We start from the raw sequence: 26,844 nt of genomic DNA, 5'->3' as shown, positions 1-26,844 counted from the left end.
CCTTCAACCCTTAGTAAAATGTGCCCCTTAATGTAGACTTAATTTTCTTTCCACTTCATTTTCAACCCAAGCAAGTCAAAAAAAAAAAGTGTGGGGCCAACAATAACATAAAAGCTAAATTTAATGATCACATTTTACCACCATTTTACCATGAATTTAGTATTTCATCATTTGTTATATATATCCCACCACCCCCCATCCAATATCACCTTATTGGTCCATATATAAACCCACCCTACCTTGATTCACATGTCCTACCAATATCTGGCTGCAAAACGGTGCCTGCCACTCACGGGCTGCATTGACTCACTGTTTTAGTCTTCACCTTAAGTAAGGTCTACTAATTGGCTGGGGGCCATACAATTGAATCCCCCTTATTTAACCCAGAGTAGGGGGGTAGCCAAATCGGTCAAAGATCCCCACGTTTGGTGGGTTGGATTACATATGGGCATGCCTCAATTCCTACTAACTGTAATCCTCATATTTGAAATTGATGGAAAGCTCTAGTGACTTCCAATCACTTCACACAATATTTTGTAACATTATTTACAATCGGTCACACATTTTGGGAAACCGTTTTAACAACAAACTACTACTGCTGAGGTGATCGATGTGCTAATACATGAGAGCCCCTCTTGGGGGGGGACCTGGTTAACTCTATGGTATGGAGCTCCACAATTACTGATGGTGGGTCGCTGGCCAGGATTGCTGTGGGTCAACCCTAGCCAGTGACCCATAGCAACCAATCAGTTGGTAATAAAATGAAAAACAATTGACTGGTCACCATAGCTTAAAGCCCAAGGATGTAAATGAGCCAGTGGGTGAAGATGTGTTTTGTTCCAGCAAACCTGGTGCAGTTAGTCAGGGAAGGTGACTCGGATAACGTGCATCGATACTACTGCTAATAATGCACTAGATGACACCACTTCACACCACTAAGAATAACAGAACACAGAAATTGGAGTAAAATTAAAATGATAAAATTTAAGGGAAAAAAACAGGATTGCTCCGGATGCATTAAGTCCACCACAGCTCGAGTAAGTCTCGTAGCTAGTATTTTTGCTAATATTTTGGCATCTGTGTTGATGGATATTGGACGGTATGAGCTACAGGTAGTTGGATCCTGCCGCACTTTTGGGATGACAACTATAAGGGCTTCAGCAAAAGATGGCGGGAATGATTGAGAGTCCCAGGCTGCTTGGAATGTCTTAGGAGATGTGGAGTTATTCAGTGGGCTGGTGATTTATACCAGTCTGGAGGGAGCCCATCCAGACCAGGGGTTTTATTGGATGGGAGGGATTGAATAGCTCGGCAGTTATAGGGAGATCGAGCCAGGCTATTTCTGCAGGGGATAACTTCGGTATCGATATGGAATCGAGGAAGTGGTTCAATTGTGGTGTTGGTGTTTTTGTTTTTAAGAAGAAAGAAACATGCATGATCAAATAACAAAAGTTAGTAAAGCCAAGAAGTAAGAGCTGTGTTTAAATTAAAAACAAGAGGGGGGGGGCACACCCATTTTGTAACACAATCCATGATTTTTATATATATATGCAAATTAGGGTTCGGATTTCGGCCGAATCTTTCACAAAGGATTCAGCCGAATCCAAAATAGTTGATTCGGTGCATCCCTAATGTATATATATTTATTTATTGGTATACTTTGCCCTTTATAATGGCTTTATTTTCTAGTTATGATCCTTCTGTATTTTGGGCGGTTATAGAAAATGATCTACAAAGTGGACTATTTAGCTACTGGCCACAGATTTCTAAGGAAATAGAATAGCAAACTGAAATATTTATGCCATCAAGTCCTGCTTTGCTTTTTTTTTTTTTATTAAAGGAGAACTTAACCATAAAAAATAATATGGCTAAAAATGCCATGTTTTATATACTGAACTTATTGAAGCAGTCTAAAGCTTGTAAATAGCAGCAATGGCCAAGGACTTCAAACTTGTCACAGGGGGTCACCATCTTAGAAAGTGTCTGCGACACTCATATGCTCAGTGGGCTCTGATTGGCTGTTGAGAAGCTAAGCTTAGGGCTCGTCACTAATTATCCAGCAGAAAATGAGTTTGGTCTGTAATATAAGATGATGCATATAAACTGGTCCCTAAGCTCAGTCAGCAGCACAGAGCATGTGCAGTGAATCAGCAGAAAAGAAGATGAGGAGAGCTGATGAATAAAAAGCTAAATAACTCAAAAAATTAAAAAAAGTGAAAACCAACTGCAAATTATCTCAGTAAATCACTCTCTGCCACTTTGAAAGAAAAACACCTTTTCTCTGCCTGAATCAACTGCAATTTCTCTGCAGTCCAACAGAAGACAGCACAAGAAAGAGAGGGGAGTCGCACATTTGTAACGCAATTTTTCTGTTTTTACAGACTAACAATCAATTAGCCTGAATAAGGCAGGCAATGGAAGGCAACATACATGGCAAGTTCAGTTGGCTAGTATTTGGTAGCAAAATCACTCATACAAACAAACTGCAAGATAAAGATACAAAGTATTACCAGCAATGGGAATTAGTTTCCAGTGCATTTCTAAATCCAAACTGTTAGGACCCTGTGCGGGGCAGTTATTTCCTGCAGTATTGCTAGGGCAAGGGCTTGCACTTTCCAAAGGCGGATCCTAAAAAAAAAAAAGTAAAATGATGTTAACTGCGACATCAGCCAATGACAAGAAATGACAGGTACACAAGACGGCACTTTTGACAGCAAAATAGAAGTTGAGAAATTGTTGAGCGATTAAGTGCGATCGCCACATGTAACGTGTTATTAGTAATGTGTATTGGCCTATATATGGGGACCTCCTGATGGCAAGTTTCAAAATCCAGGACTGCATAGCACATTGATGTGGTCCTTGTATGGAGGGACTCCACATGATCTACTGGATTTTGCCCAGCAAACAGATGACCAAATTAGGAAAAGATCCACTAATTTGATTCGCCAAACAAGTGGATCTTAAGGTGCAAGGCCAGATTAAATATTAGCAAATGATTGGTTGGAACAGTGAAAATAAATAGTGCCCCATGTGAAATAGAAGGACTCAACTTGTTCTCTTACCAGGATTTTTTCTTCCATGAGAACGGAATGATCACTGTGGCTTCCTTCAGCCTGCTGGGCCTCCTCTGAAAGGCATGTAGTGTTTTCTTGATTATCAGTTGTTTGGTCATTATAAACTATATTCTGGTCTTGTCCGGCACCTTCTCTTTCTGTATCATGTGCTGGAGAAAGATGTTTGAGCTTCTGAGAGGGAAGTTCCTCTGTGGAGTTTTGCTTCAATGTCTTTAAAGACTCAGCCATTGCAGGATCTATACAAGAGTCCGCCAATTTCTCCAGCAGCATTTTAATACATTCGCTACTGAGTGATTCAGTTTCTTGTCTTAGGTCTGTATCTTGCCCCCCAAGAGAAGAGATAAGTGACTGGGCACTTTCACCTGGTTCATTATCATCTAAGAGGAAAGAAACAGCCGACTTGAAAACAAAATAACTATTGTTATTATGAAATGATGATCCCTTTAGACCAGGGGCTCTTAAAAATTTTTTCCCCAATGCATTAACCACATTCAAATGAAATATAAGCTGCAGAGCAACACAAGAATGCAAAACGTTTTTCGGGGTGTCAAATATGGGTTCTGAGTGGCTATTGGTAGCACCTACTGTATGTTGGCTGGTAGCCTACAGGAGGTTCTGTTTGGCAGTGGTTTTTATACAACCAAAACTTGCCTACAGGCCAGGAATTCCAAAAAATGCTCCTGCTTCAAGGCCACTGGGAAGAACATCCAAGGGGTTGGAGAGCAACATGTTGCCCTTGGTTGGGAATCACTGCTTTAGAACAAGCCCCCAATCTGTCTTTCGGAAAGCTCTACAAAATCAGAAATATGGGCAGCTGGGAGCCATGGTGAAAAACACACAGTAGGAAACAGTGAAAACAATAAGTATGGGCATATTTATATGGATTATACACAATGCATGATCACAGCCTGTTCACCAATCACTACAGAAAAAAAGGTTGAAATTCTCTTGTGTTGGGACCTGAATCAGGAAGGATCCAGTAAAGCCAAGATAATTAGCTTAGCTTTATAAGTCCAACTGATATGGCTATTTAGCCCATGTGGATACACAGGCAGATCCACCCATCTATAATCAAAGTGGATAGGCAAGAGAATGCTTTAAAGACAGCTCACCAAGTTCAGGTCACAAAACTGGTGTGCGTATTCATCATTAGCATTTGAGAATATAATCTACCAGGGTGTCGCAAACAAGATTCCCACTATAAAAAAAATAACAAGCAGGAATTAAAGTTTCACTTACGGTGAACGTTCTCTTCACATTTTCGGTGCTTCCATGCCTTTTCTGACTGCCTATCAAGTTTTCTTTTGAGCCCAACACCTGATGGCTCATCAGTCTCTGGTTTGCTCTGTTTCTTTTTTTGAATTAAATTTATCAAGCCATTGATTTTGTCAATATCCCAGTCCGTGCTCTCAGATGACTTTTCACTGTTCGTTTCCACATAAGAAACGGGACACTTTTTGTTATATTTGTTACTGTCGTGATCATCTTCAACGGGTTCATAGTCAGATACTGGGCTAAACTGCTGAAACCTCTGGTTCTCCTTAAGCATTTCCTTTGCTTTATCTACTGGTATTGTATATGCTTCTGAACCAAATAAATAACTGCGGAGAGCAGATTCAATATGGCCTTTAATTCTGGGTGCTACATAGAGACTTTTTTTGTAATCCAATCGAGAATCATAAGGCTTGAGAACATATTCCTTGAACTTATTTAGTTTTTCTGCTCGACGCTTTAAATAAATACGTGAATGTTTTTCAACTACATCATTAAAGTCAGCAGAAGTGTCTGACTGGCTTTTGTGAAGAGCGAAATGTAGAGCAGGAACGAACGTTAAAACTTCTGGCATAAACTCATGGCTTTCGGGCACAAAGGATGGTGGCACAGGAACATTGGCAACTGTTGAAAGAAATAAATGCTACAGTAATGATAATCGTTATCAGTCACAAGATATTTCTTATTAAACATCATGAAAAGTACATGCAACCATCATTTTAGGCAACAAATACTTATCCAACCCAATCTAAAGTAAAATTTGTTGTTGACCATAGTTTGAGATCAAGTGTTTTTTTTTTTTTTATACCAATTTAGCTTTTTCAATTTTAATTAGGAGTCACAACAAGCAAGAAATTGGCGTGTCACTGCTTACTTGCAATGGGCCCTTTTTTCCCCAACAGAAGTCTAAAGGTGGTCATACACAGACTGACCCTTATAGACTAGCCAACTGATTGGCCTGCTCATGAAACGGACAGAGAGCGTACAAAGGATAATATATGGCATGCCCACCTTTCTATAGCTATGATTGCTCGGGAATGTAAGCAATCCAAACAGTAGTAAGTGAAAAAGAATTTCACGTTCTCATCCTCAAGTTTAGGATTCAGCTGAACCCACCACAATAGATTGACCAAATTCGAACCCTAATTTGCACATGTAAATAAGTAAAATCTCCCAGATCTCACACTTAATTGTCATGTAGTTGAAAGTCATGTGATCGTGTGATATTTTGGGTTAGAATTTGGTTCGGCAAATCCTTGAACTAACCAGTATCCATTGTACACAGATATCTGTTAGAATAGGCAGCCTGCCATGCATATACTGAAAATAGTGCAAAATTATTTTATCGCTACGCGTTAGCATTGATTTTATAGATGGAATATATCTATAATTTAGAGCAGCAACAGTAACATACAATTAACAACAATCGTGCTAGCATAGCTTAATATCTAGGCAAATTATGAAGTCTCTTTTTCCATGAAAAAAAGCAAAACAAATATGTCACCGCACGTACCAGGTTGGGTCAGTCTGGACTCATGATAAATAAATAGGGCATGGAGAAGGCGAGTCTTTGCAGAAGCTGAATAAAAATTAGTAAAGCGTTAGTTCTTGTTCTTCATTTTTACATCTTATCTTGCAGAATAACATATACCTACCATATGCAGAAGTCATAGGTGAAGGGAAATAAAGGAACATGAAGCCTCTGTCATCCAATGGTTTCACTAAAGCCTAGGATTTAAAAAAAAAATACATAAGCCACTGTAATACCATTTGTTTAAATAAACAAACAGCTTTAAAAGAATGCTTAAGCGGGGGCAGATTTATCAAATTATAATTTTCAAGTTATTTTCAAATTTGAAAAAACTCTAATATGCTCCAAAATCTGTAATATGTGCTTATTTATATATATAAAAAAAACATTAAGCTCAATTACTTAGGGGCCGATTCACTAAATTCGAGTGAAGGATTCGAAGTAAAAAAAACTTTGAATTTCGAAGTATTTTTTGGGCTACTTCGACCATCGAATGGGCTACTTCGACCACGAATCGAAGGATTCGAACTAAAAATCGTTCGACTATTCGACCATTCGATAGTCGAAGTACTGTCTCTTTAAAAAAAACTTCGACCCCCTACTTCGGCAGCTAAAAGCTACCGAAGTCAATGTTAGCATATGGGGAAGGTCCCCATAGGCTTGCCTAACTTTTTTTGATCGAAGGATATTCCTTCGATCGTTGGATTTAAATCCTTCGAATCGTTCGATTCGAAGGATTTAATCATTCGATCGAAGGAATAATCCCTCGATATTCGAAGTCGAAGGATTTCAATTCCTAGTCGAATATCGAGGGTTAATTAACCCTCGATATTCGACCCATAGTGAATCGGCCCCTTAATGTGTCAAATCACATTCTAACCTTCATTTTCAACGAGTGTCAAATTTAGAATTGTTGAAAAAACTCGCACTTAAAAATATCTATTTTTGAAAGTACAGCTCACACTGACTTGTACAAAAACTCATCAACTTTTAGCTACCAAACTATTATATTCAAGTTTTTGATTTTTCGCTTAATAAATCTTGCATAATCAAGTTTCAGAAACTTGAATTTCAAAATATTCACAAAAGCCTCAAATTGTAGTCAAAACTTGAATTTGAATGTTAATAAATCTGCCCCTTGTGTTCTGTTTTAGAATTGTACTCTAAATTGCAACAGATGACTGCAATCCCACAAGTCTTTAATAGAATATATCAGAACTATCCACTTTTGTCAAATAGGAACTTACCAGGTTCTCTCTTTCTATTTTCTGAAGCAATCCCTGCAAATGACTCCCAGTCCTTGTCTTCTCGACTACTTCATAGAGCCGGCTGTAAATCCCACCATGCTTTGCTGTTACCAAATAGAATGATGATATTTTGTATAACTCTAGCTGTGATTGGCTGAAATGTATTTGCACTGCAAAAGATCTAAATACCTTCATTTGGCTTATTGTGAGTTTCTTTGTAAAATAAAACTGCTGGAATGCTCTTCTTAATCACCTCAATTTTAATGACAATATCCAAGTCCAGCCTCTCGGGTCTTTAGATGAAAAACAAAGCATATATGATGAAGCAACATTTCATAGCCTTAAAGTGCCATTCACCTTAAAAACTACCTAATGACTTGCTTTGAAAGATCTAGCTGAATGCTCTGTTACAAACAACCTCAACCATAAAGCATGGCAGAACTCCTGCTTTGTTTAAAAAAAACTTGCATCCTCTCTATTTCCACATGTGCAAGCACAGAAGCAAACAACTTTGAGATATTGTGGTGGCAGATCAAGTCTGAAACAGATCAAAATCTCCCTTAAGTAAAAGTCACCATGGGAAGACTGTAAAAGCAGGGACATCCATTTCCATTAAAGGGGATCAGGGACGATTCTGGCTATAATGCCGCCTGAGGCCCCCACCCCTCCCCACGGCACTAACCTTTATAGCGCCGGAGAGGGCAGGGGCGGTCCACGACGCTTAGTGCAGAGAGCGCAATAGCGCTCTCTGCACTAGAAGAGCCGAATTTCCGGTTTGAAAACCGGAAATTCGGCTCTTAGTTACCAGGAGCGGCATTTTTGCTGCCCCTGGCAACCAGGGGGCGCTGCCGCCTGAGGCGAGTGTCTCAACTCTCCTCATTGGTGGAGCGCCCCTGAAGGGGATGAACATCTAAAAAAATACCTTAAAGTGGACCTGTCACCCAGACACAAAAATCTGTATAATAAAAGTCCTTTTCAAATTAAACATGAAATCCAATTTCTATTTTTTATTAAAGCATTCATAGCTGTTGTAAGCTCATTTAAAAATCTCAGCTGTCAATCAAATATTGTCTGCCCCTCCTCTATGCCCGTGGCATAGAGGCGGGGCAGACAATTACTTTCACTTTGCATTCAGCACTTCCTAGATGTCACTGCTCTTCCCACATTCCCCCGTTCTCTTCACCATTTAATTGTGTAACCAGGACATGGGGATGGACATCAGGTCCCACATTCTGGTGCACAAACAAGATTCTGAGATGATACAAGACTTGTCTTAATAACAGTGTCCACAAAATGGCTCCTGCCTACTTGCCATAATTATGACTTCCCAGACGAAAGAAAACCAGATTCAAATCATTTATATAGTGTAATTAAATTCATTTTGCTTCACTAATGTGATAAAATAGGATTTTGAATAATTTTTTTTGGGTGACGGGTCCCCTTTAAAAGTACTGTGGGCACATTAGCATGTTACATTCTATGTTTTGTGGTTTCTGAGATATGTGCAGTATATGTACAAGGCTTTGAGCTTAGTAGCTATTCTTTAGTCAGTACTAAGGCCAGAACTAGGGGTAGTCAGAAGAAGCAAGTGCAAAGGGTGCCATGATGGGGGGCTTCTAGGCACTATCTCTTCTCTCTGCATCTATCTAGTTCAGGGTCCTGGAGGATTGCCAGATGGGCTTTTTACTTCGCTGACCACAACCCTCCCCTCTGCACTCAACCCATTAACAATATATCTAAGACATTGAGACATTTTGTGCCTTAAGCTACCACAACACACACTGTAACAAGGGATTACTTATTGCAGGAGATAAGGATCTAGCAGATTTGAAAAGCTTTATGCACATACATCAAAGCAGAGATGTGAACACTTTGCAACGTGTACACTGGCTCCCTTGACTAGTGTCGGCCTGGGATGTCAGGGGCCCATTAGAAAACCTTAGACCATGGGCACACTTTCCATACTATTATTCCTCCTCTCCTCATTCAACCTCTTTATTCTCTTAGTCCTTTATATCTAATTACTATATTCTTCCATTATTATGTATTTTTTCTCATGAAGAAATAGGGAATAACCATGAAATTGGCCAATGGTTAGAAGCAAAAGGGCCCACTGACACCTGGGCCCACCAGGAGTTTTTCTGGTATCCCGGTGGGCCAGTCGAACATTGTTTGACTATGTCCCCTAACTAATACTTTCCAACCATTTCTGCTTAGTTATCTATCCAAAACTGAAGATTATCTTAGCAGAAACAATCCATGTTCCTGTACAATTTCAGTTTACCTCTCAAGCAAACAGTGTCATGGGAGGGGACCTTAATCATGACAAATAATTATCTCCAGGAGCTTGCTGGAGCTGCTTCTCGCACGACAGACCAGTTTACAATCAAATCAAGTGAAAGGTAACTTACTGATATGTTGCAACTGAAGGTCGACTAAGACCTATGTCAGTTTAATAAGGTTATCATTGCAGGGTATAAGTACTATGAAGAATCACAGGTGTAACTGAATACTTGCTTTCCTTCCCATGGGCTACAGTGGTTGGATTTATTAGCAAAAGTCCTATAGTCACATTAACACAATATGAGTTAATAATAAGTTGTGATTAAACTAAAACAGAAAAAAGAATCAAAGAGGCTTGTGCTAACCCCTCATTCCAAACAGGACTTTAACTAATGGAAGTCTTCAAAAAGATCACCCAGTAAAAAGAATAAGCTTGAACACGAGACAGTGTAATCTTTTGAATAAGGGAATATCGGTGTAAGAATATACTCACAGCCTGTATGGGATAAAGGGGCCACTTGTTGATTTCAGAGACGCATAACACAGCAGTTTTCCTTTGTTAAGAAGCTGCCCTCTCCATAAAGTGAAACTGCTCCTATCTAAACAAAAGTAGAAATTGTATATTACTGTAAATCTGCCAAATAAAAGTGGGCAAAGAATCAAAAATAATCTTGTACTGTCATGGTTGATAATGTTGCTACAGCCATCAGTGCAGTTTTCAGAGATGTTCTTTGTGTTAATTTGCTTAATTTGTTGTTGCATGTGTCCATAAAATAAAAAAAATTCTACCATATTAAAGGGTTGGAAAATCTTCAGTGAGGTGAATGGATAGCCCAAAATAATACTTTTCAAGTGGCAGTAAGGGTACTTACCAAAGCTTCTTTCAGTGGGAAAACTAACTGGTCTGGAAAACAAGACAGACAAATACCACTTAAAACTGGTTAAGGGATACAATCAAAATCAAATTTCAAATATTGAGTGTGATTTACTTTCCCCCAAACTGTTGCCAGTGTGTGCTTTACAGATAAGGAGGAGTTCGTTATACATGGCGTTATAAAGACCAAATGTTGCATAGAAAATATTGTGAACTGCAAGCCAGGAATCCAACTAATGAGACAATTCAGAAAATAAATGTATGTATTTTATATTGCTCTTTTAAAATATCTATTAGTTGGATCATTTTAGATACATGATGCCTTTTGAATACAATTAATGTCTCTCTGACTTAAGATGCCCATAGACGTTCAGATCTTATTCTATGTCCAACGAACAATGTCCCGACCTACAACTAACCACTCAGATTAGATAAAATAGTGAAAAGAACAAATCAGACAATGTTCCGGCCATTAATGGACAGGTAGCAATCATATGAAAGTTATGTCCGACAAATAATAGTGACAGTTACCCGCTGATCGTCAGATAGGCAATACATGCAGAGATATTATTGTTAGCAGACATCTTTTAACCTGTACGATCGACTAAACAAACGATTGCCATGGTATGAAAAATGTTGGGACACTGCCCACACAAGACAAAAATCGTATGAACCTTTGTTTCATACATCTTAATCTTTGCATCTATGGCCAGCTTTTCATTTGAGTTAGAAATCAAATTGGGTTCACTATCAATCACAGATACCTACCCAGATGTGGGCAAAGGAGGCTGCCTTGTTGCCAATTCATCTTTATAGCCAAATGACATAACAGCATATGGACAAACATGCCTTGGTCTCTTGAGGACTTCATCAAATCCATATTCATAAAAATAGTACTAAAACACAAAAAAATACAGAATAGTATATTATTTCCTTTTAAGATAGCAGTTTTACAAAAGTGGGAAATATTAGTATATTCTGTTTAAAAGTCTTCCTTATGTCTTTGGCACAAAAGACACAAAAATGTCAAAATCCAATAACAGCCTGAAGGACACGTTCTGGCAAATGACACATTGTATAGACTTAAATAGAGGGCTGCGTGAGAGTGTAAGATAGTTATCATATTATATCATATCCTACACTAGTGATATCCAGACTGCACAAAACATATGATGAGTGAAATGGAAGGTACCACATTTAAGTTAGGAAATGGTATTGCCCAAAGCATGCTTAGCTTGATATACAGTGGTGTGAAAAACTATTTGCCCCCTTCCTGATTTCTTATTCTTTTGCATGTTTGTCACACAAAATGTTTCTGATCATCAAACACATTTAACTATTAGTCAAAGATAACACAAGTAAACACAAAATGCAGTTTTTAAATGAGGGTTTTTATTATTTAGGGAGAAAAGAAATCCAAACCTGTGTGAAAAAGTAACTGCCCCCTGAACCTAATAACTGGTTGGGCCACCCTTAGCAGCATTAACTGCAATCAAGCGTTTGCGATAACTTGCAACGAGTCTTTTACAGCGCTCTGGAGGAATTTTGGCCCACTCATCTTTGCAGAATTGTTGTAATTCAGCTTTATTTGAGGGTTTTCTAGCATGAACCGCCTTTTTAAGGTCATGCCACAACATCTCAATAGGATTCAGGTCAGGACTTTGACTAGGCCACTCCAAAGTCTTCATTTTGTTTTTCTTCAGCCATTCAGAGGTGGATTTGCTGGTGTGTTTTGGGTCATTGTCCTGCTGCAGCACCCAAGATCGCTTCAGCTTGAGTTGACGAACAGATGGCCGGACATTCTCCTTCAGGATTTTTTGGTAGACAGTAGAATTCATGGTTCCATCTATCACAGCAAGTCTTCCAGGTCCTGAAGCAGCAAAACAACCCCGGACCATCACACTACCACCACCATATTTTACGGTTGGTATGATGTTCTTTTTCTGAAAGTCTTGGCAATCATTGAGATGTTTTTTAGCAAAATTGAGACAAGCCTTAATGTTCTTTTTGCTTAAAAGTAGTTTGCGCCTTGGAAATCTGCCATGCAGGCCGTTTTTGCCCAGTCTCTTTCTTATGGTGGAGTCGTGAACACTGACCTTAATTGAGGCAAGTGAGGCCTGCAGTTCTTTAGATGTTGTCCTGGGGTCTTTTGTGGCCTCTCGGATGAGTTGTCTGCGCTCTTGGGTAATTTTGGTGGGCCGGCCACTCCTGGGAAGGTTCACCACTGTTCCATGTTTTTGCCATTTGTGGATAATGGCTCTCACTGTGGTTCGCTGGAGTCCCAAAGCTTTAGAAATGGCTTTATAACCTTTGAAATTGAACTCAGGTGTGATAAACCACAGTTAAGTTATTTTTTAACAAGGGGGGCAATCACTTTTTCACACAGGCCCATGTAGATTTGGAGTTTTTTTTCTCCCTTAACGTAAACCTTCATTTAAAAACTGCATTTTGTGTTTCAATTATGTTATCTTTGACTAATAGTTAACGGTTTTTGATGAGCAGAAACAGTTAAGTGTGACAAACAAGCAAAAGAATAAGAAATCAGGAAGGGGGCAAATAGTTTTTCACACCACTGTAAATATGGTGGTTTGTGTAGCAAGTGAGGACCCTGATACTTTAAAAGCAAAACGGAGTGAGTTGAAGGTTCAGGGTCAGCAAAGTTAAGGATATGCTTTAGATAAGTTAAAATTTGTTGTGGTCCCTCTGAAGAGCCCCCAACAGCAGAATTAGACTGTAAAGGCAATTCATATATGTGCACAATTTGTTAGAAACTGACTTGCATGCTTCAACTACTGGTTAAAACATGGATTCAAAATGTTATATACAGTAAATATTCACAAGTTACATAACCTGGTAATCTTCTGATTGTAATGGTGAAACAAAATTACCCACAAACCCCTACTCTTGAAGCATTTGTAGCCTTCCGAATGTCTGCTAGCAGACAGATAATGTTAATAAGAAAGTAAATTAAAGAAAGTAAAAAATACAGCCCTACAAATTACAGGGTCTCTAAAGGTGGCACTGCAGATAAGCAGTTCTGAACCTTCTAAAAAAATCTCACTTCAGCAAATCCTCAGCAATAATACCAACTGTCTGAAGGTTTGATCCTGGGTATACAGTTGTGTTCAGAAAAATAGCAGTGTGTTTAAAATAGTAAATAAAGCTCAAGATCCTTATAATAGCTTTTATTTCCATACACGCAAATGCATTGGGAACACTGCACATTCTATTCCAAATCAAAACATTAAGAAAAATGGATCAAATTTGTGTTATTTCTTTACAGAAAGTGAAGAAAAGGGAATGTTAGGCTGTTCAACAAATAGCATTCTACTTTACAAACTTATTCACAGTATAAACTGAAAGATGTTTCAAGATTTTGCTTTCCTTTAAATCACTGAATATTTAGTTGTATAACCACTATTTATGAGAACTGCTGCACATCTGCGTTTCATGGAATCAACCAACTTCTGGCACAATTATTTTGCATTTCTTGGTTTTGCCTGATAAACAGCATTTTTATGTCACCACACAAGTTTTCTATTGGATTAAGGCGAGGGGATAGGGATGGCCACTCCAGTCTTGTTGATCTGAGATGTTGCTGGTTTACTGGTGTGTCTGGCTTGTTGTCCTGTAGAAACCTCCATTTCAAGGGCATTACCTCTTCGGCATATGGCAACATGGATGTATTGAATCCGATTCATGATCCCAGGTATGCGATAAATAGGCCATAATATGAGAAACATCCCCATATGATGATGTTTGCGCCACCAGGCCTCACTCTGTACTGTGGCTTGAGTTCAGTGTTTGGGGGTCTGCTGCCTCTAGACCCAAGAAAAACAATCTTGAATTCATCAGTCCACAAAATGTTGCGCCATTTCTCTTTAGGCCAGTCAACGAGTACTTTGGCAAATTGTACCTTCTTCGGAACATCTGTTTTTCAACAATGGGACTTTGCAGGGGCTTCTTGTCAATAGTTTTTCTTCACATAGGTGCCTTCTAATTGTATCATTACTCTCGGGTAACTTTAGACCTTTGATATTCCTGGAGCTGATCGTTGGCCGAGTTTTTGCCATTTTGGCTATTCTTCTATCCATTCGAACAGCAGTTTTCAGTTTTCTTCCACATTTTTAAGGTTTTGGTTGCCATTTGAGATCATTTTAGCTGAGCAGCCTATCATTTTCTGCACTTTATGTTTTCACCTCTCCAATCAACTTTTTAATCAATTTATGTTGTTATGCTGAACAGTGTGTGTGAAACGAGCCATTTCAGTCAGATCTTCAGAAAGAAATGCAGTGTAACCAAAGGGAACAACATGTGCTGCCTTTCTTCCTTAAATAAGAGGCATAATTTACCTCTGTTTTCTCACAGAATACAGGACCTAATTGAACTCCACATTGCTATTATTTTGAACAAGCATCAATTATTCAGTTACACAGAATCAGCAGCATGCATGTCTTGACTTGGTTTTCTATTACTCTACTACAACAACTACTAAATTATTTGCCATGTAGAAGTATAATTTCTACTAAAAACAGGGATTAATCAGGTAAGTGATGTCAGACTGTTATTATTCTGAACAAAACTGTATGTCAACCTTTACTTGTCCTTAAAATGCTTTTTTGTAGTTGTAAAATTTTTGTGTAGGAAGCCATCTCAGGTCATTGTGCCTTATCCTGTGTTTTCAGACAGAGACAGTATTTAAAAATGGAAAAGCTGTCAATTAAGCCATTGTTTTTCCTACTCAATGTAACTGGAGAAGTCACAGCGAGACTTGGATTTTTACTATTGAGAGTAGACTCATAACTACCAGTCAATGGTTATATTGTTACATTCCCATTGTTCTGATAGCTGGTAGGGAAACGAAGGAGGGGGGTGATATCACTCCAACTTGGAGAGCAGAAGTAAAGAATGGCATTGGTTTACCAGGTGTGTTCAGTCATGTGATTTGTGCTCTTAGAAACGTCAAACATGTCTAGCCCAACGTCAGATTTCAAAATTAAATATTAAAAAAAAAAAAATCTGTTTGCTCTTTTGAAAAACAGATTTCAGTGCAGAATGGAAAAGCACTATTAACTGATGACTGAAAACCTTCTTGTTCCTTTTATAAAAGGCTGTCCCATGGACTGTCCAGTATTGGAGAGATATTAGGAGAGCTAAAATGTAACATACTAATGGAAGAGTGATGCTAGTGGTCTCCTAATGGATAAGCTAGGTATGAACAGACAAACCTTACACTGTCTGCAATACTCCTCCAACAGTACAGGGGCTGCATTGTTATGCCTTGTTAAATAAGGTTAATAAATGTTTTTCAACAAATTATTGTAGTTTCCTGAAGCCTCTGCTTTGTACTGGATGACAGGTAGGAACCAAAATTAAGGGATTTGATAGCTTACACCTGATTTTAACCAGTACAGTTAAAGGTACTGATGGCTTGCTAATCAAACTAAGCTCAAGAATTTAACAGATTCTGTAAAAACGTTTCCTTACTTCAAGTCAAAGTTCGAATCTTGAGAGGTGCTGGGGTTTTTGGTACAACCATAAGTGTTTAAACAAATATATGAATAATGGCTAGAAGCAGACATGCAAAACTGCTGCTGTCAGAAAAAACCTAGTTAGAACTGAACGATGTCAGTTAGAACTGAACGATGGGTTAACTGCCAAGCTGATTGTAAAGTTTTAGACACAGTAGTAAATTGATTTAACTTTAGTTCATTGACATTTCATAATAAGAACCAACAGTACCTGGGTACGCTCAAATGCTCTGTATCCAAGCAATGCTGTCACTGCATTCATGTTTTTTAAGACATGACATTCATGTTTGGGGACCGGGTCCAAACCTCCATTACCACTAAATGAATCCATCTGGTTATTCCTAATATGATCAAAAACAAACTTCATTTTCCCCTAAAATAAAAACAAAAAAAAATATTTAATTTCCCACAGTAATAAGTTTAATCCCCAAAAATGGTACTTTAAAAAATAAAATGGAGGAGACATGCAAAGTCATGCAAAGTCAAAGATATTCAGAGTCCACTTAGGCAAAGGGCTATTTGCTTTAAAAAAAACAACACTTTTTAAAAAGGAATTGCAGGAATGAGACATGATCAGATATGCATAAATATATAAACAGAAGGTTCACAAGAGAAACTTTATCAGGTACTGATGTAATCCTTATTGGCCGCTAAATTTGATATTGGCTGCTAAATTTACATATTGCCAGTCATATACAATTAACCAGCATCTGCTATGCACCCAGCAGACCTCAAACCAAAGATTAACTATGTTGCATAAAATCAACACCAAATCTAGAATGTCATGCAAACTATGGTACTGTTGTACCATGAAGGAAGATAAACAAAAACTTCCACTGTCGTTTAAAAAAAAAAAAAATGACATTAAACTTTCTTGGAACCAACACTGTTCCAGCAAAAAAAACAAACAAAAAAACAGCAGTATATATATCAGTGAATATTTTTTGAAAACTCGAAATAGTTGGAAAAAAAGGCTTGAAAAATCATATGAAAAAAACCATGCATGTAAAAGCTGCCAAGTTTTGATTGAAATCAATGGGAGGTGTCTCTAAACTTTTACTACCATTGGGGAGGGGAGTTAAGGCATCAACTTTTTTTCTGGGCTCAGCCCAACTTGCCCAGCATTACTTAATTTAGGCAACACTCCACAGAGTTTAGGGTCCTGTTTGATTCAGTCAAACACACTGTGCAGGAGGCCTTCAATGCGTCCACAGGCTGTAGCAATGTTTTCATTTGTAATCGGCATTGCACCAAATCAAGTCCAGTGTGTCTAAAGAGAACAGAGGTGTCTGTCCCACTCTCCCTCGGTAATATAGAAACGTTCCTATGAATCTTTTCAGCTATGAATCAGTATTGTTTTAAATGCTAGTGGTAGAGAATAGTGATAGGCGAATGTGATCCTTTTTGCTTGGACAAAAATTCTCTGCATTGAAGTCTATGGGCAACATAATAATTTTTGACGTGTGACAAATTGCAAAACAAATTTTTGACGCTTGACGAAAGTTTTGCAATGTCATAATTTATATTTAAAACGTATCAGTCTGCAGCCGTCAAAAAAGGACCAAATGACAAGATCTGAAGTGTCAACAAGCTCAGTGGGGTGGCAAAAAAAAAATAACACACGACACATTAAAATAAGGCTTTTATTTGGTCTTTGGCACAGTGATAAAACAAAAATAAAAAAAATTCAAAATTACCTTTATTACTTTAAATATGAAAATATCTCCAGTTGTCCCAGTTTCTAAAGGATTGGCCTGCAACAGATCTGCATACCTTGACAGATATACCCCTGTTGAGAATAATGCAAATGATCAAGAAAAGCCATTTTGTACCGGTCCATCCATAGGTAGTAGGTAGCAGGACTCAGCTGAACGGCAAGTTAGGGTAAGATCAGGTGAGAATGTGTACACCACTACATTCACCTGAAATCCTAGCGGAAGGTTAATTGGGGTGAGATTTGGGTTGAAAACATATTCCTGTTTTCTATGTTTAATTTTTATATGAGCTAAATGGGTCGCTTGACAAAAGGCTGGAATTGCAAAGGGAACTTAAAGGTCAAGACAACTGCTGCCTTAGCAGGTTGCATCCATTGCTGCAATTGACTTACCTTAAGCAAACTGTGTCAGACTATCTTTTAAAAGGTCTTATTAATACCTTGGAATGCTGGGGGAATGGTACATTGTGTGTATAAATCATGTCCATATGCATCAGAATTTCAAGCTTCCTTTGTAAATTAGTCCTAATATCTCTTTAGTGCTACTTGATAGATACTTACCCATGCTAGGTTTGCCCAAGGTAGTCATTCTAGAATGCCCCACATGTAATCCTTTCTCAGTTATACTATGCATCTGAAACAGGAAAAAAAAAAATCACCTTATATCAAACAGCTGTATTCAGTGCATTTAGACAGCACAGCTTAAGATAAATGTTAAACTATATTACTCCATGGAGAGTTTGAGGAAGACGCAATGTTAGTTTCAAACAAGTCTCCGATAAAAACGGAATTTTTGTAGTCCATTGTATCACCTTTATCTGCCAGTATTTGTATGTAGATTGAGGTATCCATCTACTGTACTGCACTGTGGAATATGCCGGCACTAATAAGATAAGATTTATCTTGCCAAAGTTCGAGCGATGTTAAATAATTTTGTATTTGCAAGTATTTGTTTGCCAAAATAGTGGATTCGGTGTATCCCTAGTCTGTTGGTTTGCATAGATCTCTGCAGTTTTAAGCACAGTACAGCATGTTGACCTTTATCTGGTCACTAGGACAGTGGTGCCACTTTCATTCCATATGAAGCTTTTTCATACAGTTAAACATTTTTTCCTGTCAAAGTTAGAACATCTGTTCTACTCTGTAAAGGAGCATGCAAAAACAGCAAAAATGGTCACTCAAGATAAAAAAATGTAAGCGTTCAATATTGATATGAACTTGCCAACATAAATCTTTAGTAGGTTACATTTATTACATTATTCATGTGACAAATTTTATTTGTAAAAGCCCAATCTCCAAAATAGATTTCTAAGTAATTTCTTCTTTAAAGATCAGCACATACAGTTTTCAGTCAAGATTTTTCCAACATACTAAGGAAGCAGTTGTCAAAATGTGTCACATGGTATCCTAACATTCCAGATTTTCCTTATGGAAGGCTTTTTATGTGAACACTTATTTGCACTTTCATATTTTCAATGAGATTTTCATTCCATCCACACAGGATATTTAAGTACAAGCACCAATTTACAGACATTTATCTACTAATAGTAGTAATTGTTACTACTGTAGAAATTATTCGGCTCAGTTTGAATAGAGGGAAGTCCAATATAGGTTACCATTATTCTACATTAATAGGCCAGATACCAGACGGTGCATTGATTAAGCTTATCTCTATTATATGTGGGGGAAAGGACCACAACACTTTTTTTGTTTGAGTGGCATTTTTTAATGTCTTACCTGCTCTTGGTCAACCAAAAGAAACACATAAGACTCGACAAGTTCTTTATCTAGTCGACCATCAAATTTCAATTGCCTTCGTTTCTCAGTAAACTAAAGGAAGTATTTGAGAAGTGGATACGGAGAGAGAAAAATAATTGATTATAACCGGACACTGTTTAGCATAACATTTTAATGACTAAACTTTAATGATATTGTTCCTAACACTTTATCCAAATCAATTTGCCAGCAACCATCCAACAATGAAAAAAAATCCCACACATTTCACCCATGTAGAAGCTTATATTCTACAAATCACCCAAAATGTATTAAATTTAAATATTTGAATAACTATTTTTCTGCATGCACCTGCATTAAATGTAAGTGATTACAAATGTCCTTGGATATACTTCAAGCAAAGTTCTACTTTGAGTATTAGAATGCAATATTCTTCATAGTTGTACATTTTGAGGTTGGGATGCAAACAATAGTTCCCTCAAACTCAGTCTTTTTTAGTTTTTAGTGATCATTTGTTCACTAACCTCTTTTTCCAAGAATTCATTATGAACAAGTCGAGCACATTTGTATGAGAAACTGGCTTTTGAGTTTGCATCCAGGTAAGATGAATGAAGAATTTTCAAAATTTCTTCAAACTCCCGAGAGCCAGAACTAATAACTTGAAGAGCTAAAAAAAAAGCGAAAATAAAGTTACTACTGCTGTATCTGAAGGGGAGCTTTAAAGTGGTTTCTCCACTCACTTTAATACAATAATGGAAGTCCAAATAAGCAGAAAAAATTAACAGTTTATTCATAAGGGTTTTATAAATATTTTAATATTTAATTTAACAAAGCCACACAATCAAGATACTCATCCTTGGCAGCAGGAGCCATGTTATCAAACGCGACATTAAATCACAGCACAAATCTATGGCCACCAGTTGACAACATAACTGCACAGGAAGAGCTCTTAAATGATCATACTCTCTTCTGAATTAACCTTCTGAATATGTATTTAGATAAATAGTTAAATTGTTTTGAAAAAAAAGACCAAAGTCCATCAAGTTCAACACCACCGAATGAAATCCAGCCTCCATACATATATGGATACGCGCAATTACTGTTGTGCGTATCCATACATATATGGATACGCACAACAGTAATTGCTCACTCAGACAAAACCATTAAAATTATCTTACAACCCTCAAAAGGAAACAAATTAAATATTTAATACATGTAAATATGCAATTAAAATAAGTTTAAAAAAAATGAAATGTTTTCAAGTCTTAAAGCTATGCAACGAAGAACAAGAAATGACTATTCCCAAGGTGCTTTAAATTACAATTTATAATGAATATCAATTTACGTAAATTACTGATAATAACCCATCACTAACTACAGAACATGAATGATCTTGTATTAATGTCCCCTAATCACTAACAATCACCGAACTAATGATTCTTTTGGGACAAAACCATATGCACAGGAGACACATTAATCAAGAATGCTAAATAAAGCATGTATAGTATCTGAAGAGCTATACAAATACATTTCATGCTGTAAAAGCACACTTCAGTCACAAGCTTTAAAGTAAACAGACCTTTTAGGGAACTAATCAAAATAGCCAAAGTTTCAAAACATTTGAATGGTCTGATTAAAAAAAACACTGAAAAACACTGCCATAACTTAAAAGACAGCCTCTGTAAATCTACATTCCAAATACCTCACATTAAAAGGATTCAAAGAATTATGATTCACTGCAAATATCAAAGTACTGCTATCAATCTTTTTAGTCTCACTACATGAAAGGGTTGATGCAAATTCTGCACCAACATGAGGGCCAAATAATAGGTTTGGAGGCAATCTTTGCTGGTATCAGGTGGTAACACCGTATATTTTTCCCATAAACACTCACAGAACACTCTGCACCTGTAGACTAACCTCAATTCAGACTGATCAGCAACTTACGATCCTTTAAATACCATTTTGAGTGGTTAAAATTTGGAACAAATAAAAACACACATTATCTATGATCCTATTACAGGAAAGGGCACAGATCTAGTCAAAGCTTCCAACGATCATGTTACGATTTTGAATTCTCACAGGATCCAAGTTTGGCTCCAAGGCTCATTGAGGGCTTAGCACCAACATCATGTTAGACCGTTTAGACGCCCATAATGCAATTCCTTCCTAGGCTACTCTTCTATAATTAATGAAAAAATAATCTTACAACTTTCATGCAAACTCAGGTCCCTCACTGTTCGTCATGGGCTGCAAAATGAGTCTCATAGAGGTCAGAACACTCTCTGTGATGGTTCCTCACACAACAGATTATGGAGATAGGATCCCAAGCTAAAATATTCAAAGCAGAACCAAGACAAAAAGTCACTACAATCTTTTCAATGCATGATTTCACGACGAGCATGGAACGTTGGTCAGTTTTTTAAGTCCAAACCGCACCATAAAATTTTACAAAAAAATTCAAGAAGAATATTGTTTGATTCCTCATCTTGTTAATACGGCTCACTTGACCAAGTTCTGACGCCCTTGGGCTTCTAATAGCTTAAATAGCGCTACAGTAGCAGCCACAAAATCAAACGTCTGCCCGGGTTACCCTATACGGTAGTGTAAAAACGGGAATCGGATTTGTAAGTTTTCGTGCATCATTACACTAGGTACGAGACCGCGCAAAGGAAACGTCACATGTGGAAATCCTAAACCTACCATGTCACTATTAATAAAAGCAATTAAAGGAGAAAATGACACTATCCACTAACACATCATGGGGGATACAGCGTGACTGAAGGTCTTATAAGAACGTGCCTGAACCATTTGGCCCCGTGACCTTGAACAATCACTGCGCGTGGGCGTGGCTTACAGCTCCGCATGGGTTGGGGACTAATGACACGTGTTGGGTCTATTAGCTCTCCCACAATGCATCTGCTGGCTTTAATGCCTCACACACACAATGGCGGCCTCCCTGTCCCCTCAGACTGCTTATTGTCGGGTTATGGCGGAGAAAATTCACCACCTCTTTTATCGCGGCTCTTTCTCGGGATCTGAAAGCGCCTCCTAGGAGCTTCCTCTGGGGGTTTCTGCCCCGTGCCGCCGCTTTCTGTGCTGTTCGTGCGTTTCAGAGTCTGTTGTACTTCGGGTTCACCGAGTTCGCCATTTTGTGTGGATGTCTCTTCGGATTCTTTCAGGCTCGCGGTGGCCGCCTTTCCCTCAGCAACGCTCTTGTTCTCCTCCATGCTCCTGAAAGGTTCTATCTACACAATAACTAGCGTTCTATATCGGGGTAAAGTTTACTGAGCGACGGGAGAGGCCTTGTCTTGCAGACTTCTGTCCATGCCGCTGCTTTCTCTCTTTCCTCTCAGACACGCGCCGCCGCCATCTCACGCGTCTCCTTCTCGCTCGGCACCATCTCACCTCTGCCTGCAGCGCCGCTCCCTCCTCCTCATAACTACTCGGTCTGATGTCAGAGGGCGGAGTCACCTTACATTTAGACTGTGGGCGGAGCAACTGAGGCGCCTTACAAGCGCAAGCCGAAAGACGAAAACAACCGCGCTGACTCTGAGGGAACCGCCGCCATTTTAGGACGCTGAGCCGTTTGGTGGGAGGATGGATACGCCGTGTGCTTTGACCCCCTTTGGTCTGGCTTCATTGTAATCCGCCGTGTGGGGTGATTTGTGCTCAGATGTTGTTCAAGCTGAGGTGTTTGAGGCAGAGAATAGTATCGAGGCGGCACAGAGGCATTTACAGATCAAGCAGGTGGCAAGGGCCCATTATCAGAGGGCTATACAGTAGTAGGGGACCAGCCCATGCTGGGGCACTGGAGCTTAAAATTAAACTTGGTATTTCAGAGGAAAATGTGGGTTTAGTTTAGGCTGGACTAGATCTCAGGGTTGTGGCAAATGCTGCTACTGAGGACCCAGTGTAGACTAATATTTTATTAGCAATTTTGTGTACTTGAAGTTCAGGGCCAGAATTAGGGGTCAGTTGCACAACAATGTGGGGGTGCTGGGCAGGTACCTTTTCAAAGGTCTTCTGCCTCTGTCACTCACCCCTCCCTCTGTCATTCACCCCTCCCTCTGTCACTCGCTCCTACCACCCTCCCTCTGTCATTCACCCCTCCCTCAGTCACTCGCTCCTACCTTTCTCCCTTCTCCTTCGTTGCTCTCCCCTATCTCACTTCTCTTCTAATATTGTGCATGAACACTTCCACGCATATGGATATGCGTGTTTACAAACGGATGGGGGGGGCGAGGGGAGCCGATCCTGAGCGTCCTGTTGGGGACATGGTTTATGTTGTGCCCTGGACTGTATTTCATAGATAAGACCTAAAGGTCTTCACTTAGGGCTGCAGTTTTAGCAGTGGAAAAACTATGTGGAGGGCAGGGGGTGCGATTGCACAGGGCACGTGCGCCATCGTAGCCGTCAAGGAGATTGCTTCTGTAGGGGGGCCCAACTGCACAACTTTTACCCAGGGCTGCCGCTGGCTAGTTACACTATGAAGCCTTAGCAGGGTTGCACTCGCGTGTCTTATGGAAATACCTTTACATTTAAAAAATATTGTTTAGATATATCAAAACCCTGACAGACACATTGGGCAGAGCTATAGGGAGAAATGTATCCCATTTTTCTGATAAGCTCAAACTGTGATTGGAGTTGGGAGGGGGGTGGGGTCTTATACGTAGTGCAGCACCCGGGTATGGGCTATGTTACTGGGGTAGCATGCACAATAAGAGCGTGACTATCTCATCAGCCATTTATTAAGAATATCTTGCATCCTGAAGCTTTTGCTATAAGGCCAATGGCCTTACAGCACTTTTTATGTCACTGTTTGGGTTATATATATATATATATATATATATATATATATATATATATATATATATATATATATCATTATGGGCTGGCTACTGTTGAGCTTTATGAAAGTAGAGCAAAAGTCTCCTTTACTGTGCAGTAAGTAATAGCATGAAGAAAAACTGAAAAATTTGTGAATGTATGTGCTTGTTTTGGTTTGCAGAAAACTAGGTTGGCTTGTCGCCTTGTCAATTTCCTGACAGGAATAAAAGCTACACCCTACATGGGTAATAAGCATCTCTATTTTGGACATCTCCACAGAAACCAGTGGTTCCCAGTTTGTGCGCATTTCCAAATGAATTGCTAGTTTGTCACACAACAGGTGAGTTTTGTATGTGTTTGATTTTACAGGAGAGAAATGGCGTCTCAGGAGAACCACAAGAAAACATTGGAGTTTTCAGCTTCTATAGTGTACGGTGGTTATGACAAGCATCCAGTTAGGCCTCCAGTAGTTTGTGAGCTACCCTGATGAAGTTATGATATTGACATGTAATAGCAAAAAACTAATCTCTTCATCTATGTCCTGAGCTTGATTCCAACCAAGGCATTACCTGGATGTAGTCTGTATTTTCTTCCCATCGGAAAGTATTTCCTCAGGTTCTTCCAGTTTCCTCCAACAGCTCAAAGATCATACTGGTAGGTTAACTGTATCCTGATGAAATGAACTGTAGAACATATGTGTGAATATTATAAAGTAATTTGACTGTTCTGAGGGCCAAGTTCCCATACATGAACAAGCCAGTAAAGCACTGTGTAATATATGAACACTGTAGAAGGATGTAAATAATACTACCAGGTTACTGATATTTTTGTGCTTTAAGATCTTGGATTTATTTTCATATAAACATGTATAGAAGCAATCGCCAAATTGCTGCAAAAGAGGTGGGTTTAAGATATCTAACTTTAAAGGATTGAGGTGGCAACCATACAGGAGAATATTGGAAGTATAAAAAAAAGTTGTCAATAGTACAGGTTATCTTAAAACTGGATTATATTTATTGCAGTTAAATATATTTACAAAGATATGTTGTTTTAGTAGTTGTTTTCAGAGGACGCTTATTCCATATTTGGGCTGAACTACTGACATTTTCTGTCCATACATAAAGGACGATATCGGCAGCTTTAATCTGCCTTTGTATGGCCACCTTTAAACTCTCCATACATGGGCAGATTTCACCTGCTCATTCACTCCCTGCAGACTGAGTCGGCGGCTTATCTGTCCATGTATGGGCCTTCCCCAATGTCTTATTCGATAGATAGCTGCAGAACGCTTCTGCTTAGGGTTTTATTATATACTCTACATTTTTTGTATGACATGGACCCTTTCTGAAGTGTAACGGGTCCATGTGATCTGAAACATGTCTTGTATATAATAAAACACTAAGCAGCAGCGTTCTGCAGTTTGTGGCTTCCTTCACCTGTTTGATGAATCCTGGGTCTGTGCGGTGTGACCTTTGGAAGGTGAGCCTACTACTACGAATATTGGGGATACGCTGATGTATAGATATTTCTGACTATAGATATCCGGCCAGATATCTATTGGGCAGGTTTAAAAGTCCTACTGGGTGTCTACCACATTGGTGCACTGATGTGGTGATCTCCTGACTGGTCTTTATAGTCACCCATTAAGAGTCAGTCTTTGGCCCATAGGCCTAACTGCTTGATTTGTCCCAGAATGTTCGTAGATAAATTGGGCAATGTCCTCGCCAAACAAGCCGATTTTATTGTGTGTTACCAACTTTGATGTTCTGTGATTCACTAAAACCTCTCTAACTTTGTTTCCATTGCTGGGAATGCAGAGCAGTTCACATAGTTCCCTCAGTCTTCCAGATACATTATTTGTCAATAGATAGGAGAAGGGGAAAAAGAATCACAGAAATGCAAACTCCACCTCTGTGTTGCATGAAAATTCTGTCAGCTATTTGTACAAATAGGCGCCAGAACACAGAAGGAAAAACGCACAAAACCACCATTGAAATTTGCTGAAGATAAATGATGTGCCTACAAGTAAATTCTTAGCAAAAATGCAGTCAGTTGTGGGGTTGGGATTAAGTGCAAGTATCTAATAAAGTATTTTGGTTGTTAATGTTGGATGTAACTGCATATGCTTTACTAAGGCTACATACACAGGGTTGTACTGGGCCAGTGGGACACTTTGAAAAGGGCGCACGAGTTGAGAAGGATGGTTATTAACAGCATGGGTTGTGACGCAATGTCAACACAACTTGGCATATGTGTAGGGGTAGATGTCAGCAGGAGGGCCCTGTTGGTTGCAAAGAGAACCTTTGGTGTTCCAGCCAAGTCCGATGATGTAGTTACATCAGATTTGGCTACACAAGGTGACTTAATCTAACATGCAAGTTTGACCTTTCACTATATATTAATAGTTTTTATCTTGGAATTTCTACTTGATTGAATATTAAATAATGATCTTCTTCTGACCACCAGATTAAAATCTTTTATGCAAGATGTGTATGTGGTAACCCTCAATATGTTGCAAAATAATCAATTCTATCAAATGATAGAGTTGATGTAGTGACTGACCTTATCAGTCATACATACAAGAATAATTAGATTACTATGGTTAACTAGAGCTCCCGAATAACATTGCTTCTAATAGTTACTTTTATGATACATTCTATGTCACTTCCCACATACTGCAGCTCTATGCGAAGTAGATACAGCCACCCACTCACTTTACAAAACAGCACAAGTATAGACAAGCAGTTAAGTGAA

At 38.8% G+C, this 26,844-nt stretch overlaps 1 protein-coding gene across 4 annotated transcripts in view; it reads right to left on the bottom strand.

Annotated features, from left to right (window-relative positions):
- tasor.S (transcription activation suppressor S homeolog) overlaps nt 1-22,684 on the bottom strand; it is a 31,283-nt gene extending 8,599 nt beyond the window's left edge. For 3 of the 4 annotated variants that reach the window (XM_018241182.2, XM_018241184.2, XM_018241183.2), the window contains exons 1-16: nt 22,271-22,684; nt 19,785-19,927; nt 19,264-19,356; nt 18,088-18,160; nt 17,510-17,601; nt 16,024-16,185; nt 11,050-11,177; nt 10,280-10,311; nt 9,901-10,006; nt 7,314-7,417; nt 7,125-7,228; nt 6,002-6,074; nt 5,860-5,925; nt 4,314-4,970; nt 3,063-3,451; nt 2,511-2,628 (exon numbers count right to left, since the gene is read on the bottom strand). In XM_018241182.2, coding sequence (XP_018096671.1) covers nt 2,511-2,628; nt 3,063-3,451; nt 4,314-4,970; nt 5,860-5,925; nt 6,002-6,074; nt 7,125-7,228; nt 7,314-7,417; nt 9,901-10,006; nt 10,280-10,311; nt 11,050-11,177; nt 16,024-16,185; nt 17,510-17,601; nt 18,088-18,160; nt 19,264-19,356; nt 19,785-19,927; nt 22,271-22,490 — 2,560 coding nt within the window. In that variant the 5' untranslated portion in view covers nt 22,491-22,684. 4 annotated transcript variants of the gene reach the window in all.
- Between the last annotated feature and the right edge of the window lie 4,160 nt (nt 22,685-26,844).

Source organism: Xenopus laevis, chromosome 4S (assembly GCF_017654675.1).
Source record: "Xenopus laevis strain J_2021 chromosome 4S, Xenopus_laevis_v10.1, whole genome shotgun sequence".
Classification (NCBI taxonomy): Eukaryota; Metazoa; Chordata; class Amphibia; order Anura; family Pipidae; genus Xenopus; species Xenopus laevis.
The sequence above is the reverse complement of the archived record's forward strand: the minus strand, read 5'-3'. Positions and strand labels throughout refer to the sequence as shown.